At 49.9% G+C, this 19,044-nt stretch overlaps 1 protein-coding gene across 2 annotated transcripts in view; it reads left to right on the top strand.

Annotated features, from left to right (window-relative positions):
- Window positions 1-19,044, top strand: part of TTC26 (tetratricopeptide repeat domain 26) — a 391,044-nt gene that overhangs the window by 276,977 nt on the left and 95,023 nt on the right. For both annotated transcript variants that reach the window (XM_030207127.1, XM_030207135.1), the window contains one exon: window positions 13,549-13,612. In XM_030207127.1, coding sequence (XP_030062987.1) covers window positions 13,549-13,612 — 64 coding nt within the window. The remainder of the gene's footprint in view (window positions 1-13,548; window positions 13,613-19,044) is intronic.

Below are 19,044 nucleotides of genomic sequence, written 5' to 3'. Positions count from 1 at the left end.
AACATCTGAAGCTGTCATAGAGGCTGGTATGTACTGTTTCATTCACATATTTGGGAGGTGGGAGGGGGTCATTAACCACTGGGGGAGTAAGGGGGTTCATGCCTTAATCCCTCCAATGGTATCTGGTCATTAGGGCATTTCTTTCACAGGTGTAGCCAGGTTTTGAGGTTAGGGGGAGCAGACTTTTGTAAAATAGTCACCGTTTGGTATCGGCTAGGCAGCAGTGCCGATGGTTGTCGCTTTGTTGCCATGGCTGTGACCAGCAATGATTTAACACAGACTGCCACTGCTGTGTCCTTCCTATGAGGAAAACAGGAACTTACATCAGGAGGCCAGACACAGCAGATGTCCCAGGACTGGTGGGAGCAGGCAGCCTGTCTCCTTAACTAGAAGTAAAAATATTTCAAATTGTGGCCATCACCTCAGGGACAGCACACACACTCCTTCCACTGCTAGACACTTTTTTAAATGATGGGCTTTTGTTTGTATGGTGACTCTACAGGATGTGGAGACCACTAGTCCTGAGCATTTTACTTTGGGTGACAAGGGCCACCAAAGGCAGCCCTTGCCCCAGAGCCAGTGGCGTAGCACGGGGAGGGGCGGTCCGCCCCGGGTGTCAGCTCAGGGGGGGGTGCTCCCTGCCAGCTCCCCCCCCCCCCCCCCGGGTGCAGCACGATGACACCCCCCCCCCCCCACCCGCCCGACCCAGTGCCTACCCTCCTCCGTCCAACCAGCTCTCTACCGTTAAAAAAAATATTGGAATCCGAGGCGAGGTGCAGCGCCTCACGCCTGCACGTAAAGAAATGTGGACCGTCTCATTGGGCCTTCCCTCGCTCTATCTGTCCCGTCCTCCGCTGACGCAACTTCTATTTCCGCAAGGGCGGGACAGACAGAATGAGAGAAGGTCCGATGAGACAGTCCACATTTCTTTTACGTGGAGGCGCTGCGCCTCACCTTGGATTCCGATATTTTTTTTAAAGGTAGGGAGCTGGTCGCACGGAGGAGGGTAGGCACTGGGTTGGGAGGGGGGTGTCATCGTGCTGCACCCGGGGGGGAGGGGTGCAACGGCGAACCGCCCCGGGTGGCAGCCCCCCTTGCTACGCCACTGCCCACAGCCTACTTTCAAATAGGACGAGATACTTTGTGAAATAACACAAAATCTTGCAAGATGACACTCAAAACCTATACTGAAAACTAACACACCATAACAGCCCTAACCCACCTATGAAAAGAGAGTGATATAAATATTAAACTGGGCCTTAGAGCACCAATCTACCGGCTACTGGGAAACTGGAACAAGCTAGATCTTTTCTACACAGAACCTATATGCTAGCACAGGGGTGGGCAGCCTCAGTCCTCGAAGGCAGCAAACTAGTCGAATTGTCAGGATTTCCCCAATGAATATGCATGAGATCTGTTTGCGTGCACTGACTCCATTGTATACAAATAGATCTCTTGCATATTCATTGGAGAAATCCTGAAAATGTGACTGGGTTGTGGCCCTTGAGGACTGAGGCTGTCCACTCCTGTGCTAGCAAAATCCTTTACCTCAGAATATGGATAGCCTCTCTCACCTGGTACAAAATAGGGGACCACAAAAAACCTGCAGACAAAACCTGAAATGGATACCCTCAAGAAAGCCAGACTCTATAAGCAGGGCAATATTGGTAAGAGAGAAGCAGAAATGAATTTTCTTCTGTACTTTATAAAATAAAAATGGAAAAAAATGTACATTTAACAAAGCAGGCACATCTCAGTCCCTTAAAAGTATTAAATAAAACCAATTTTTCTACCTTTAATTTTCTAATTAAGCTGTTTCCATCTCTTTTCCATGAGTCAGCCTTCACCTGAATTCTTTTCCAGGTTGATCTTTCCATTTCTTCTCTCTCTTGTCTTCTACCTTTCATTCTGTCTGGTGCTGATCTTTGTGTTGTTTTATCCCCCCCCCCCCCCCCCCCCCCACACACACACACACATCCTCACTCACTTTTCTCTTCTCTGTGATTACCCATTTGATTTTACTCTCATTCTCTCACCTTCTAGTCCTTAGTCTCCTTTTCACAGATTTGTCTCATCTACCAACTGGCTTTTCCCCATCTCCCTCATTCCCTCTCCAGCACTTCCTTCACCCCTCTGTATCTTTCCTTCCTCCCCTCATCTTTCCTACTCCCCTCATCTTTCACCCATTTCCTTACTCCCCCATTCCTAACCCCTGTAGTCACCATCTTAGCCCTCATGTACCTGCCACTGCCTCTTATTCTGTCATCAGCCCCAGCTCCATCCCTGTCTCTCCTTCCTTCCCCTTGTCTCCAGGCCATGCTTCCATCTGTTACTCTATACCCTATGTCCTACTGCTTCTCTTTCACTGTGTTTATTAACCCCATTCCTTGTCATCAAGCAGATGAAGCCATTACGTATGGGTTATGTCCATCAACCAGCAGGGGAGATAGAGAGCACTCAAACTTTCACAGTGCCCTCTTGGCCAGCCAGCTCCACTGCCTCTTCAGTATTCTCTATCTCCCTTAGCAGGGTGGCTGCAGCTTGTTCGAGCTCCAGAAAAATCTGCCGGGAGGTGGTTCCTGGCTTGCCAGTTGTTAACCGGGGTGTTGGAGGCTATAGCAGCTTCACTTTAAAGGCACATAGGTTAGCCCTTTCCCTGCCTTACCCATACCTCTGTGGATGTGGACATATTGCCTTGCTTTCCCTGTCCTTACCCACCAACAGTGGATGCAGGCATATAGGTTCGCCCTTTCCCTGCCTTTCCCACTCATCTGAGCCTCCGGAGTCTTCAATACCTCTGCTTTCCTCACAGCTTAAAAAAAAAAAAAAAAGTTGCGTCGCGTTTTTAAACGCAGAGACGCTGGAACAGAGGTTTTTGACCTGATTTTCAGCAGGATCATAGTTGTACACTAGATCCTTTGAGGTAAGAGTGTTTTCCAACTCCTCCGGGGTGGGCCCGCGATCGGGGCGATTTTGGCGCAAACCGCCATTTTGGATTTACCGCCGTTTTTTCGGCGATGGCTGCGGACAATGTAAAGCGCTGTTCCACTTGTGGCAAGCGCAAATCAGCAGCAGGGCTCTGTAAATCGTGCTGTATTGGCGTAGGAGCCGGCCCGAGCATGGCGAGCGATGTTTCTCCCGCTCTGAGCTGGCAGCGGGCGCCATTTTGCTTACACCGCATGGCGCGGCCTCCGTGGACACAGAGAGGACCTGAGCCGGGTGGGGCACCTCGAGATGAGGTTATTTCAGGAGTGGCTAGCACCGGACAGGATTTGGGTGCCCAGGGTGAGATTTTCTCCCCGGATTTTGTGCTTTTGCTGCATAAAGCATACATGATGAAAAGAGCCCTTCCTCAAGGGTCGCCTGAGGCTCCTCTGATTGCCCCCCCAATGGATTCTGGCCTGGGACTGCCCAGTGAGGCTTTTTTCCCGGATGCTTGGCCTAAAGATAAGCGCAGAAGGGTTAATTCCCCTTCAGATTGTGGGGCACCTTTTCCCCCCCCCCCCCCCCCGTGGTCGGGGTGTGAGGATTCGGAGAACTCTGACAGACGTTCTTGGTCTGAGGAACCAGAGTCAGGTGCGGATTTACCACAGGATCTGGATGATCCCTCCGCAGTGAGGATTTTCCACCGTGATGAGCTGCCAGCGCTTATTTCAGATACCCTGCAGGCCCTCTCGATTGAAGATCCTGACAGTGGCATGGCCTCCTCGGGTAATCCCAGGATGGCTAGTACCAAGAAAGCTGCTCGGGCCTTCCCTTTGCATGACTCCATCCTAGAGCTTGTTTCGGCTCAGTGGGCTGACCCCGAGGGACCTTTGAGAGTTTCCAGGCTATGGGGCAGTTATACCCTCTGCGTGAGGGACATATGGCTCGTTTTCAAATGCCTACAGTGGATGCCCTAGTCACTGCGGTGACAAAGAGAACTACCCTCCCTGTTGAAGGAGGTGTTGCCCTGAAGGACGTTCAAGACCGTAGGCTGGAAACAGCGTTGAAACGGTCCTTTGAAATTGCAGGTCTCACTGTTCGGGCGTCTGCATGCAGCTGTTATGCTGTGAGAGCCTGCCTAGCTTGGCTGCAACAGGCAGTGGCTCAGCCCGGAGATGGAGCGGAGCCCTTCTTGGATGTGGCTCCGCGGATGGAGGTGGCCTTGTCCTTTCTGGCTGATGCCCTTTATGACCTTGTCAGAGCTTTGGCTAAACAAATGGCAGTAGCAGTGGCGGCTCGCCGTCGTCTGTGGCTACACTGGGCAGCGGACATGGCCTCTAAGCAAAGGTTGGTGAAGTTGCCTTTTCAAGGACTTCTCCTATTTGGTGAGGAGTTAGAGAAAATTGTGAAAGGCCTGGGTGATCCAAACCCCAGCGCTTGCCCGAAGATAGGCAGAGGCCTTCTCTAAGGGCCAGGCGGTCCACTCCTCGTACAGACCTCGCTTCCGTGAAGCTAGAAGGTACCGCCCGGGGCGTTCTGCTGGGTTCACTTCACGTGCCCGTGGTCAGCAGAGGAACTCCTTTCGCTCGGACAAGCGTTCCGCAGCCGGTGGCTCAAGACCAGGAGTTCAGGGGCGACCCTCTCAATGATGGTGCGCCGGCCCTCTCCTCGATGCCTGTCATCGGAGGACGGCTTTCCCTATTTGTCGAGAAGTGGGCCAAGATTTCCTCAGATCAGTGGGTTCTGGACCTGATCAGAGATGGATACAGAATAGAATTCAACGCCCCAGTAAGAGACGTGTTTGTGGAGTCCCGATGCGGTTCTGCCGTCAAATGGGCGGCGGTGGAGGAGACTTTACAAGGTCTGATTCAGTTAGGGGCAGTGACCCCGGTGCCTCCCGCCAAGCAAGGCTGCGGCCAATACTCCATCTACTTTGTGGTGCCGCGAAAAGGTGGGTCCTTTCGCCCTATTCCGGCATTTCCACATGGAATCCCTGCGCTCCGTCATTGCGGCGGTTCAGCCAGGAGAGTTTCTCACGTCTCTAGACCTGAAAGAAGCTTATTTGCACATACCGATTTGGCCCCCGCACCAGAAGTTTCTGAGGTTTGCGGTGTTGGGAAAACATTTCCAGTTCAGGGCCTTGCCTTTTGGCCTCGCCACAGCTCCCCGAACCTTTTCGAAGGTAATGGTGGTAGTAGCTGCTTTTCTCAGGCGAGAAGGTACCTAGACGACTGGCTCATCAGAGCAGACTCTGCAACAGAGAGCTTACAAGCTACAGCCAGAGTGGTCTCAGTACTGCAATCTCTAGGCTGGGTCGTCAATATGGCCAAAAGTCACCTGTCCCCTTCACAATCTCTAGAGTTTTTGGGGGCCAGGTTCGACACAGTCTCAGGCTATGTGTTCCTACCCGAGCTAAGGCGGTGCAAGCTTCAGAATCAGGTCCGTCTGCTCCTGAGGATGCCCCGCCCGCGAGCTTGGGACATTGTCCAGCTGCTGGGATCGATGACAGCCACGATGGAAGTGGTACCCTGGGCGAGAGCGCACCTGAGACCTCTACAGTATTCCCTACTCCGGAGATGGTCTCCTATTTCTCAGGATTACCAATGCAGACTTACTTGGCTCCCTGCGGCCCGACTCAGCATGGAGTGGTGGCTCTCAGACAGCATGCTGCGGCGAGGAATGCCGCTGACGCTCCCCGTTTGGTGCCTAGTGGTAACAGATGCCAGCCTGAAGGGCTGGGGCGCACACTGCAAGGGGAAGCATGCCCAGGGTCTATGGACACCCGAGGAGTCGGAGTGGTCCATCAACCGCCTAGAGTTGAAAGAGGTGTTTCAGGCGCTTCTGGCCTTTCAAGTGACCCTGGAAGGATTGGCTGTCAGAGTGATGTCAGACAACACGACAACGGTGGCCTATATAAATCGACAAGGCGGAACAAGGTGCAGAGCACTAGCCGCGCAGGCCGAACTGATTTGCCACTGGGCCGAGCTGCATCTTCAGTGTCTGTCGGCAGCTCATATTGCAGGTCAGAGCAATGTGCAGGCCGATTATCTGAGCAGGCATCAGATCGATCCAGCAGAATGGAATCTGGCAGACGAAGTATTCCTGCAGATCTGTGCCAAATGGGGCAAGCCCATGATGGATCTAATGGCGACAAGTGCCAATACCAAAGTCTCGTGCTTCTTCAGCAGACGGAGAGATCCTCGCTCGGCGGGGTTGGATGCCTTGGCTCAACCCTGGCCTCCGGGTCTACTTTATGTGTTTCTGCCTGCTCTTGCGGATTCAGCTGCACCCAGAAGTGGTCCTCATCGCCCCGGATTGGCCAAGGAGACCTTGGTATGCAGACCTCCGTCAGATGCTCCTGGAGGCTCCTCTGTCGTTACCTCTGGTACCGAACCTGTTGACTCAGGGACCGGTAGCCATGGAGGACGCCGGCCGCTTTGGTCTTACGGCATGGCTATTGAAAGGGCGCAATTGAGGGATAAAGGTTATTCCAATAAAGTTATTTCCACTCTCCTGCAAGCCCACAAGCGGTCCACTTCCGTGGCTTATGCCAGGATTTGGTGCCTGTTGAGCCTTGGTGTGCTTCCAGAGCCATTGTTCCTATGCGGGCTCCTGTCTCGCCGAGTCTGGACTTTTTGCAGGAAGGTGTACAAAAAGGCTTGGCCTATAATTCCCTGCGGGTGCAGGTGGCAGCGTTGGCCTCCCTTCGTGGTAAGGTGGAAGGCGTGTCTTTGGCTGCTCACCCAGATGTGGCACGGTTTCTTAGAGGGGTGCTTCAGCTCCGACCTCCAGTGTGAGCACCCTGTCCAGCTTGGAACCTGGGGCTAGTTTTGAAAACCCTGCAGGCATCTCCTTTTGAGCCGCTTCGGCGAGCATCGGAGAAAGACTTGACACTGAAGGCCGTTTTTCTGGTGGCCATTACCTCGGCGAGACGGGTGTCAGAGCTCCAGGCGCTGTCCTGTAGAGACCCATTTCTGCAATTTCAGAGTCCGGAGACACGGTTCAGACCGTGCCTTCCTTTATGCCTAAGGTGGTTTCAGCCTTTCACTTAAACCAGCCTATTTTCTTGCCCTCTTTTTCAGAGGAAGAGTTTCCAGAATCTTTTGGGCAGCTGCACCTTTTGGATGTGCGCAGGACTCTGCTGCAGTATCTGCGAGTTACTAACTCTTTCAGGACTTCTGATCATCTGTTTGTTTTGCTATCCGGTTCTCGCAGAGGGTCTCCAGCGTCTAAAGCCACTATTGCCCGCTGGCTCAAAGAAACTATCTTTTCAGCTTATCTGCTGGCCGGCAGGGTTCCGCCTGTAGCCTTTAAGGCGCATTCTACTAGAGTGATTTCTTCCTCTTGGGCTGAAACTGGAGCACTCTCTCTTCAAGAGATATGCAGTGCAGCAACATGGGCTTCTAAGCTCTCCTTTGCCCGTCATTACAGGCTGGTTGTGGCTGCCAGGAGGGATGCGCGTTTTGGTGCACAAGTGCTAGCGCGTGGTGTGGCTTGTTCCCACCCTATCTAGGGATTGCTTTGTTACATCCCATACGTAATGGCTTCATCTGCTTGATGACAAGGAAGGGAAAATTAGGTTCTTACCTTGGTAATTTTCTTTCCTTTAGTCATAGCAGATGAAGCCATGAGCCCTCCCTGTATGATTGTCTGTATGCTGTGAATCTGTTTTTCAGGTTCTGTTCTAATTTCCTGAAGTTCCTTCCTTGGGAGAAAGTTGGAAAACAATCTTCAGGATTCATGTTCAGTTTAAATTTAGGAGGATGTGTTCATTCCCTCCAGCATGTTTTTTTTTGGAGGATGTGTTGATTCTCTCCAGGAGGCGCGTGTGTTCCCCTCCAGTTCTATAAATAGGAGGATGAGTTCATTCCCTCCAGTGTGTTGGGAGGATGTTTGATTCCCTCCAGGAGGCGCGTGTGTTCCCCTCCACTTATACAATAAGGAGGATGAGTTTATTCCCTCCAGGAGGTTGTGCATTCCCTCCTTTATGAGTTCATGCCCTTGTGATGGGCCATCGTTCGCTGTGAGGAAAGCTCTTGTGATTCCCATTGCGGTTTGCCATACTGTTTTGGAAGCTTCAAATACTGAAGAGGCAGTGGAGCTAGCTGGCCAAGAGGGCACTGTGAAAGTTTGAGTGCTCTCTATCTCCCCTGCTGGTTGATGGACATAACCCATACGTAATGGCTTCATCTGCTATGACTAAAGGAAAGAAAATTACCAAGGTAAGAACCTAATTTTCCCTTTCCACCCTCACTTAACCCTTTAGAGACCCATCCCCACATACGCGAGTTTTCATGTTAGAAAATACTACAGTTGTATTGCATTTTGCTGGTTGATCTTTTGAATAAAGAAGATTTAAACACAAAATGATTTGGCTACCAATGTTTTTAGTAGGTTGCCAAATGGCCACAAGGTTTCAGAGTTGCAGGTTTTTAGTTTATCTCCTCTCTCTTTCTCTCTCCATCTGCCATGCAGGACTCCTTCCTCTCTTTTTTTTTTTCTCTACTGCCCCATCTGCCATTCAGGACCCTCTCTCTCTCCCCCTCCCTATCTGCCATCCAGGACCCCCCTCTCTCAGCCATCCAGGATCTCTTCTGTGACGCTCTCTCTCTCGCTCTCTCTCTCTCTCTCTCATGTCCCCCTCCAACATCACTCCATTGTCTCTTTCACCCTCTCACCATCCAACATCACTTCTCTCTGTCTTCCCCATTACATCGCTCTTCTGTCTCATCTCCCAGCATCCAGGTTTACTCTATCTTTTTCTCCAACTCCCCTCTATCCAGCTTTGCCTGTTTCTCCCCCAGTACTCCTGTCGCTCTTTTTTTTTTCCTGTTTATCATGTAACATCATCCCATCTCTCTTCTCATTCCATTGGCCCTAGCTCTGGGCGCATCCAGGCCCCTCTCTCTCTCTCTCCCTCCATCTGCCCTGCAGGATTCCCCCCTCCCTCTCCCCCCCCCCCCCCAGACATCCAACATCACCCCACTGTCTCACCCCTTCACCATCCAACATCACCTCTCTCTCTCTCTCTTTCCATTCATATTGCCCTTTTGTCTCTTATCCCTCAGCATCCAGTTTTATCCTCTTTCTCTCCTCCTCCCCTTTGCCTGTCCTTCCCCCAGTACTGCTCTTTTTTTTCCTGTTCATCATGCATCATCCCATCTCTGTTCCCCTCACCCCTCCATTGGCCCTCTCTCTTTCTCGCTCTCTTTTTTTTTTTTTTCCATCCCTCCTGATCACTCACTGACATTTCCTCCTCAGTCCTTAGAGTCCTGGAACAACCACGAGCTTAGCTTCCCTTCCCTGACCTTTTCCTGGCCCTCACTTAATGGTTTTTGCCACTTACTGCTTCCCTGACCCCAACTTGGCTGCAAAGTAACACAAGAAAGCCATGCGCAGGGTCATAGCTCTATTGCGCCTCTTCCAGTTTAATCCCCTTCTCTGACCTGCACCTGCCCCTTGCTTATTGGTTCACACGGCTTACTGCCTGTCTGCCTCCCTGATCCCGACTTGGGTGTGGAGTAATTAAAAGTAAGAAAAGAAAGCCATGCGTGGGGTCATGGCTCTGTTGCACCACTGCCAGTTTCCTCCCCTTCCCTTGCTTATTGGTTGGCACCGCGGCTGCCTCCCTGACTACTTGGCTGTGAAGTAAAAGTAACAAATGAAAGAAAGCCAGGCACGGGGTCATAGCAGCAGCAACTCTATGTGCGCCGATGCGCAGCCAAGTAGGGAGGCAGTTGCAGCGTCAACCAATAAGCGAGGGGCAGGTGAGGGAAGGGGAGGAAACCGACAGTGGTGCAACAGAGCTATGACCCCACGCCTGGCTTTCTTTTCTTACTTTTAATTACTTCGCTGCCAAGTCGGGATTGGGAAGGCAGACAGGCAGTAAGCGGCACGAACCAATAAGTGAGGGGCACGTCAGGGATGGGAAGCAAGCTAGCGGTTCCTTCAGGGACTGGAAAGGCGCTGGCTTAACCTATGGTACATAGGCGCCATTTTCTTTGAAATCTGTTTGGGGGAGCGGTCGCTCCCCCTGCGCCCCCCCCCCCCCTAGCTACGCCACTGACTTCTTTGTGACTTTGGCATGATTGAAACAGGTATAAACCAAAATGTCTAACTTTTAGCTCCCCAACATGCCCCATTATGATTTGGACACACTCCAGAAAAAATATCTCAAACCTAAGTTTCAAAAATCGCTATTTGAATGTTTTTAAGAGAAAAATATCCAAATGCAGTTTTTAAGACATTTTTCTCTTTTGAAAGTGAACCCCAAAGTCTACTATTCAGGGATTCCCTCTCTCGATTTCTGATTCCCTGTTCCCTTGCCAAAACTTTAAAGTTTACCCAGCTCAACCAATTGATAATCCCTTCTTTAAGGCACATCTCTTTGATTGTGTTGAAAGCCAGAATTTCAATGTCACTGGGCCCTTCCTGTAGAATGCTGTCGCCCCCACCCACCCCCATCTCAGTCTGGAAAAATTCTTTGAGAATTTCAAAATTGGATTGAAGACTTTTTTATTTCAGGATGCTTTTTAATAAGACTTTGCTTTTTTGTACCTTAAGGTGACTCTCTCAGGCGATGGTCTATTTGGCCTATTCTGCAATCTCTTTGCTCTCATCTTATCTTTAATGTGATGTAGTTTCTTTCAACCTATAATTCTCTAAAATTATTCATTTAATGTAAACTGCTTTGAAAGTTGTTCTAAAGGGCAGTATATCAAGTCATAATAAACTTGAAACTTACGATATTCTTCAAGTCTTTGCTACTCTGCTCCAAGATACATCAGTTTTAATTTATACAGGCAACCAAACAAAGAGGAATGGGATTCCTCCATCTCTGTCAAGAAGTGGCAGATTTTCCCCCTTCACACCCACTCCTTTCCTGCTTCCAGACACTCTTTTCCCTCTTCTTGCCCCCTTCTCTCTATATAACTCATCCACCTTCCTACTCCTTCTCGCAGGCACTTTTTCCCCTTCTCCCTCCCTCCTGAGAATGTTTTCCCTTTCTCCCTCCTTCTAAAGACTCTTCCCTTCTTCACAACTGTAACCCTTTTTCCCCTCCTACTAACCCTCCCTCCCAAATTCCTTTCCAGGCTTTTTCCCCTTCTTCTTACTCAGTTCTTGCTTCCTCTCCATTCAGGCTGTGCAAGGTCATAAAGTTACTTACCCACAATCCAACCCTCCCCCCCCCCCCCCCCCCCACCAAGGTAGCAGCAGGCTACTCGGATATTTTCTCCTGATACCACAATGCCAGTTTCATGTTAAGAGCTGCTAGATGTTGTGACTCTTACTGTAATGTAAGACTATCCATTTTGAGACAGACCAAGATACATCAAGCCAGGGCCGTGCCTAGGGTCTCTTGCACCCCCCTGCAGACTATCAGTTGGCGCCCCCCCCCCCCCCCCGGTGAAAATGATCACTCACCACTTGCTACACTGACAGAAATTGTCAGCAATATTCTTAGAAACAAATTGCTATACATTGCAAAATAAGATAGCAGATGTAAATTCTCAAAGTGGACATATTCCAAACGCTAAAATGAAAATAAAGTGATTTTTTCTACCTTTGTTGTCTGGTGACTTTCTTTTTCCGATCATGCTGGCCCAGTATCTGAGTCTGCTGCTATCTGTCCTCTTAACTCCATTTCCAGGGCTTCCTTTCCATTTATTTCTTTACTTTCCTCCTTTCTTCTTCATTTCTTGCTCTATATCCATTTCCAGCAATTTCTTCTCTCTCCCTGGGTCCTCTCCTCCCATCCACGTCCATCCTTGTCCCTCTCTGCCCTTCCCTCCTCCATCCATAGCCAGCAATCTTCCTCTCTCCCCTCCCCTCCATTTCCAGCAAATTGTCCTCTCCCTGGGCCCCCATGTCCATCCTTGTCCCTCTCTGCCCTTCCCTCCTCCATCCATAGCTAGCAATCCTCCTCTCTCTCCCCTCCCCTCCATTTCCAGCAAATTGTCCTCTCCCTGGGCCCCCATGTCCATCCTTGTCCCTCTCTGCCCTTCCCTCCTCCATCCATAGCCAGCAATCCTCCTCCCCTCCCCTCCCCTCCATTTCCAGCAATTTGTCCTCTCCCTGGGCCCCCATGTCCATCCTTGTCCCTCTCTGCCCTTCCCTCCTCCATCCATAGCCAGCAATCCTCCTCTCTCCCCTCCCCTTCATTTCCAGCAAATTGTCCTCTCCCTGGGCCCCCATGTCCCTCTCTGCCCTTCCCTCCTCCATCCATAGCCAGCAATCCTCCTCTCTCCCCTCCCCTCCATTTCCAGCAAATTGTCCTCTCCCTGGGCCCCCATGTCCATCCTTGTCCCTCTCTGCCCTTCCCTGCTGCATCCATAGCTAGCAATCCTCCTCTCTCCCCTCCCCTTCCAGCAATTTGTCCTCTCCCTGGGCCCTGCTGCTGCCCTCCCATCCATGCCTCTCTGCCCTCCCATCCATGCCTGTCTCTCTGCCCTCCCATCCATGCCTCTCTGCTCTTTCCTCCGCGCCCTGGGGCCTTTAAATCTTTTACTTCCGGTCGCAGCAGTGTCATTGAAAGTGGAGCGCTGCCGACGTCTCCCTTCCCTTCGCGCTCTTGGTTCCCTCAGGGTCCACCTTCTTCTGACGTCAGAAGAAGGCGGGACACTGAGGGAACCAATGAGTGCAAGGGAAGGGAGACGTCGGCAGCGCTTTCACTGACGCTGCTGCGACCAGGTAAAAGATTTAAAAGCCTCGGCGGCATGGGGCGAGGGTAAGCACTGCGGCGGCGCCCTCCAGAGGTGGGCGCCCCCCTGCGGCGCTTACCCCGCTTACCGCATCGGCATGGCCCTGCATCAAGCCCTCAAACAGTGACCAGTCCAGTCACGAGTAGCAGCAGATCACGGGACTGGTACCACAGGAAGCAGGAGAGGATGTATGAGTAAATGTTTCTGCTGACCAGGGGCGTAGCCAGACAACAGATTTTGGGTGGGCCTAGGCAAGAATTGGGTGGGCACCAAGTGTTCTCCCCCCCCCCCCCCCCCCCCCCCCCCCCCAAAAAAAAAAAATCTCAGCTGGTGGGAAAATGCTTCTTTTCACCTTGGCAGCAGGCATGCACTGAAAATTGAGCATGCGCAGGTGCCAGTGTCGTGGAGAGTAGCGTTTTCATTACTATCAGGGGAAAATCTTCAGCTGGCGGAGCTTGGGATTCCCACCAGTTACCACTAAACATGTGCTACTGTTGGGTGGGCCTGAGCCACCCAAGCCCACCTGTGGCTACGCCACTGCTACTGACATGGTTAAGGGGAAAATGTTTATGTTGGGGAGGGGGATCTGAGGAGGCACTGCTCCAGAGAGGAAAGTTGCTTGATTTGCCTTGCTGCATAATGCCAAGGGTAGCTGCCCCATTGGGCCTCTCCTCCCCAGTCCAGTTGAGCTAGGGAGGTGATAAGATTGAGTCGGAAAGTGGTGTGATGATAGGAGGGTGCCAGTGGATAGTCTGATCGTGTAATGACTGTGAAGGTGGCAGGTTTGAAAGCAGTAGTAGAGAAGTGGTGGGTCTCAGTGGTATTGTTATAGTGGTGAGAGGGAGGGGAGGAAGTGACTAGTAGTGCAGGTGTATTTCATGCTTTTATTTCTCACCAGTCTACTCTTCTGTTTGCCTTTTAGAGGGACCATGTAAAAATTGCACAGCAGTTCTTCCAGCTGGTTGGAGGGTCAGCCAGTGAATGTGGTATGTCAATAATTAATTAAATACAACTGATGGCCTCATTTGATATAATGCTTTACATCATCAGCTCACATGATCCTTTCTCTTTTCTTATAACATTTAGGGTGCTCTTAAAAGTTGAGAAGAAAAAGCAGAACTATAAAGACAAGAAAGTTGCATTCAACCAAGGTCACAGCCTATTCAAACAATCTCAACACAACCAGAAGTGTATTCAGCTATTTTCTGTTAATCAACATATTATTAAGGGAAGGAGGTGTATGACGACCCCAAGTGCCTAGGTGCCTAAGACTCCCATGGCACATTAAGTGCAACGTTGAATAAATTAATCTTAAGCATCACCTTAAATATGAAAGCGCCAAGGGCTGGGTGCTAAGATGAAGGTGCTATTACATGTTTACTAGTGTGCACAGGAAGGACTAGGAAGCACTAGAGCCTATTTTTATTTAGAGAGCGCAGCAATTGTATGGGAACGTAAGGAATGGTAAGAGCAGTTAAGTAGTCGGGAACTCCATTATGCAGAGCTTTAAACGTCAGGATCAATATTTTAAACTGGATCCCATGTTTGGTAGCCAGTGTAGTTGGAGAAAATAATGAGGTAACATGATTTCGCTTTTTGGAGTTACAAAGAAAGCACATGACCATATTTTACAGTCATTTTTAAATTAGAATGGGAAATACCATCATAGATAGCACTGCAATAATATTATATTTATTTATATTTATTGCATTTGTATCCCACATTCTCCAAAGACAAGCAGGCTGATATTCTCACAAGTGGGTGACGCCACGTCGGCCCCGGAGGATTTTAAAGCAAAATCTAAAAATCTCTTTTACAGCGTTCCGTCGCGCGAGCGATCGCACTGCGCATGTGCGCACACCTCTTCCCGCTCACTGTGCGGACACGCCCCTCAGTTTTTCTTTTTCCGTGTCTGAGGAGACACGGAGTTCGTTAGTGCTTCGTGTTTTCTTCAGGTCCTCGGAGTAAAATCTCTTTTTTTATTTTACCCTTTTGGGTGTTCTTTATTTTTTTTTTCCAGTCAATTGTCTTGCCAACATTCTTTCTCCCTCATCTTACAAGCCCTGGCGAAAGCAAGCTGCGCACTTTTTGCGTGGAGCAGACGAGCTCCCTCGGACGGTCCGCCCAGTTGTTTATTTCTTTTAATGCCAGTTGCTGTCGGAAACCGCATCATTTCTTCTTGGCTAGCAGATTGCATCTCCTTCATTTTTGTCCAAGCTGGACTGACTCTAGAGGGCCATGTCACGGCTCACAAAATTAGAGCCATGGCTGAGTCGGTGGCTCATCTAAGATCAGTCACTATTGAAGAGATCTGCAAAGCTGCGGCGTGGTCAGCAGTCCACACATTCACATCTCACTACTGCCTTCAGCAGGATAGCCGACGCATCAGTCGGTTTGGGCAGTCAGGGCTGCAGAACTTCTTTGGGGTTTAGAATCTAACTCCAACCCTCCTAGGCCCATTGTTGTTCTGTTCCAGGCTACACTCATTTAGATGTTTCTTCTTTTCAGGTCAATTTTTATTCTGGCCTCGCCGTTACGAGACTCAATTGACCACTGTTTGTTGTGTTGTGTAAGCCTGGAAGCTAGGGATACCCCACTTGTGAGAATATCAGCCTGCTTGTCTTTGGAGAAAGAGTAGTTACTTACCTGTAACAGGTGTTCTCCGAAGACAGCAGGCTGCATATTCTCACAAACCCTCCCACCTCCCCTTTTGGAGTTGTCTCCTCCATCTTTTGGATTTAACTGAGGGGCGTGTCCACACAGCGAGCGGGAAGAGGTGTGCGCACATGCGCAGTGCGATCGCTCGCGCGACGGAATGCCGTAAAAGAGATTTTTAGATTTTGCTTTAAAATCCTCCGGGGCCGACGTGGCGTCACCCACTTGTGAGAATATGCAGCCTGCTGTCTTCGGAGAACACCTGTTACAGGTAAGTAACTACTCTATCCCACCTCTTTGCAGGCTCAATGTGGCTTACAATTCTTCAAGGGTGATGGAGGTAGAAGAGAACATACAATTGGTTTAACAGAGGGTTTTGGGTTACATGGTGGTGAAATACATGATGATTTTAAAGCAAAAGACATTAAAGAGCATTTCTGGATATATTAGAGATACGTGAAATACATGATGATTTTAAAGCAAAAGACATTAAAGAGCATTTCTGGATATATTAGAGATAATGCAGTTATATGTGTTGATCTTTATGATATATGTTGTCAAAGAGATACGTTTTCAGTAGTTTGCGGAAGTTGGTCAAGTTGTGATCTAACAAAAGCATGATAAAGGGTATGTAGTGCATATGTGTCTATAATATAGTATTCTGTACTATTTTATGCATAAATGTGATTCCTGCTCATGCTCCGCCCAGACTCCACCTATATATGCCCACCTATAAAATACATGCTATGTTAGATGCATGTGTATTTACCCAAATAATGCTTAGACAGAATTTTGGTATTTGCACATATATGTGCACATATGCCTGTATATATGCCATTATTGTAATCATTTACACATGTAAGAGGTATGTAAATATTAGTGCCCACTTCATAGAATTACCACCGGTTGTGCACTTTAGTGGTCAGTATAATAAGGGCTAGATTTAGGGGCTGGGCAGAAGGTTGCAAAACAAAAAAACATATTTTACATTTGAAATTACCCCCCCCCCCCCCCCCCCCCGAATATTCAAAACCATTTAACCGGCTACGGGAGTGTCAGTTTCGAACACTACATAGAACTTATTTTACACAAGAGCATTTAAAGTAGGGGGGATAGAGACTCCAATTTGTCAAAAGTATCATCAAGGCCATAATTCTTTTTTTCATGCTTTCTGGGGTTGTCCAAAGTTAGTTTTTTGGAGAGCTATTTTACATTCTCCGAGGACAAGCAGGCTGCTTGTTCTCACATGTGGGTCGATGTCCGCATCGGCCCAGGAAACGGCAAATTTTCACCAGCAAAAATTAAAAGCCTTCTGGCGCGTGCACTGCGCATGCGCGGATGACTTCCCGTCACATGAGCATGCCTCAGTTTTCTTTTCTCCGCGTTGAGGTGCGGTATAGTTTTTCTGTGCTCCTCTCAGGCCCAGGAAAGAGTCTTCGCAAGTTTTTTGGCTTTTCGCTTTATTTTACTTACTAGGAAAAAAGGCCCGTTTCAGACAGAAATGAAACGGGCGCTAGCAAGGTTTTCCTCGGAGTGTGTATGTTTTACAGTGTGTGCGAGAGTGTGTGTGTGATAGAGAGAGAGTGAATGTGTGTGTGAGTGTGTGTGTGTGACAGAATGAGACAGGGTGCAAGTGTGTCTGTGTGAGAGAGAGTGGGTGTGTAAGAATGAGAGTGTGTGCCAGGGGGCCCCCTCCCTTCCAGTTCCAGTGGGCCTCCGCCCCCTCCCTTCCAGTTCCAGGGGGCTGGCCCCTCCCATCCAGTTCTAGGGGGCCCCCTCCCTCCCAGTCCCAGGGTTTTGCTCCCCCCGTCGCTGTGAGTTATAGGGTGGCCATCCCCCCTCCCAGTACCAGGGTGGCCCGGCCTCCTCCCTCCCTGCCTCCTAGTTGTAGAGTCTTCCCCCCTCCCTCCCATTGCCAGGGTGGGCCGGCCTCCTCCCTCCCTCCCTTCCAGTGCCATGGTGGCCCCCCTCCCTCCCAGTGCCAGGGTCCTGCCCCCCCCTCCCAGTTCCAGTTTGTTTCAGAACATAGCAGTCGTTTTTTTTTTTTTGTTTGTTTTAATACTCAGCTTGTATTAGTAAGCAGTAGTACCCTGTACAGGAGATTGTCGTGTAGTGCAGGCAACCTTCTCATGAGTGCAGTGAAATTGTTAAGGGAAGGGAAAGTAAGTAATGGCCGCAGTGTAAGACCTTCCGTTATTGTTTGCATTGCAGAACGTTTTTTTGTTTGTTTGTTTGTTATTTGGCGGGCCCAGTGATGTTCCGGCGCAGTGAGAGCAATGTAATACCCTCCGTTCTTGTTAGCGTGTCACCTCCACTTTTTGTTGTTTTTTTTTTATTATTTGGGTGCCCCAGTGATGTGCCGGCGCAGTGAAAGCATTGTAATATGCTGCGTGCTTGCATCAGTTTTTGTATTTGGCCCAGTGATGTATTGTGGCAGTGGGGAATCCTGTGAAAATGGTAACCGAAACCGATGACATCGGAAGGCTGGAGTACCGAAGGACACGACTACAATGTGTGCTATAGGTCGTCCGCCATACCCCGATCGGCAGAAAGGAGCCCCTCCGCCATACCCCCTCCGCTGGTGTTCTGCAGTACGCATTGGGAAAACCGTGAAGCCACAGAAGTTAACCCCCCGTCTTTTATGGCACATACTCGACCGGTTTTTTGGAGCGCTGTTCGTGTGTGGTTGTGTCTTGACATCTGTTTTTTTGGAGCGCTGTTGTTCGTTCGTCGATTGAAGAAGTTCGCCCGGTTTTTGCAGGTTTTTTTTTTTTTAGTCCGTTGTTGTTGGCTGGTACTGCAGCGCTGCTATTTTGTGATTGGGCACAGTTGTTCGTGACGCTTCCGGGAGTGGGAGACGTCATCATGTCAGGAGATAGCTGCAGGACCACGAACGCTTCAAGGATTTTGTCCACGCAGCCAGCTTCAGAACGTTGGAGGTGCTTTTTATTATATAGGATTTTATTTCAATTCTACAGTTAAAAAAAAAAATCCCGTAGTTTCTTTTACTTTTGTCCCCTTTTAAAGTTTCCTTTGTTTTCAACGCGGCTGGGTTATTCTCTTCTTTTCTGTGCCCTTTTTTCTCTTAACAGGCACAATCGCGTCTTTTTCGCTGAAGCCGTTTTTCCTTCCATGTCATCAAAGACACCCAGTGGCTTCAAACGTTGTACTCGGTGCAACCGGACCATTTCAGGTACCAATACCCACACCTGGTGTATCCAGTGCCTTGGGCCCGACCATAGCCCAGCTACTTGTGGTTTGTGTCTTCGTATGAAGAAACGGACCCAAGCGTCTCGAGAAGCCCAATTAGAAAAGCTTTTCGGGGCTCGGTCTGGTCCTTCGACATCGAGAGGAGCATCGACATCGGGAGCAGAGGTAATGGCTGCTGAGAGACCAACTCACGCTGGGAGCAGTGAGGCGTCGAGTGGGTCTCCACCTGCCTCAAGGCCACCTGTTATGCAGGCCCCCTGGGACCGACCTTCGTTTGACCCGGCCCTGAGGAGACCTGAGGATTTCACGTCCTCCTCATCAGTACCGAGGAGTCTCGATGATGGGCATTGAGCGAAGGCGAAGAAGCACCACAGTTGTTGTCCTTCGACACATAGTACCGGGAGCTCCGGGGTGTCGAGAGAGTCAGCACCCGAGAAGCGTTGGTGCCGAGAGGATCGCACCCGCTTGATACAGGAGGTGCCGATGCGTCGGTCTCCCAGCAGCCTGATGCCTGCTCCCGAGCCTCCACAGATTCTGACACAGCCTGTTCCAC

This window comes from Microcaecilia unicolor, chromosome 1 (genome assembly GCF_901765095.1).
Source record: "Microcaecilia unicolor chromosome 1, aMicUni1.1, whole genome shotgun sequence".
Classification (NCBI taxonomy): domain Eukaryota; kingdom Metazoa; phylum Chordata; class Amphibia; order Gymnophiona; family Siphonopidae; genus Microcaecilia; species Microcaecilia unicolor.
Note: the sequence above shows the minus strand (reverse complement) of the source record. Positions and strands in the feature narration are given on the sequence as shown.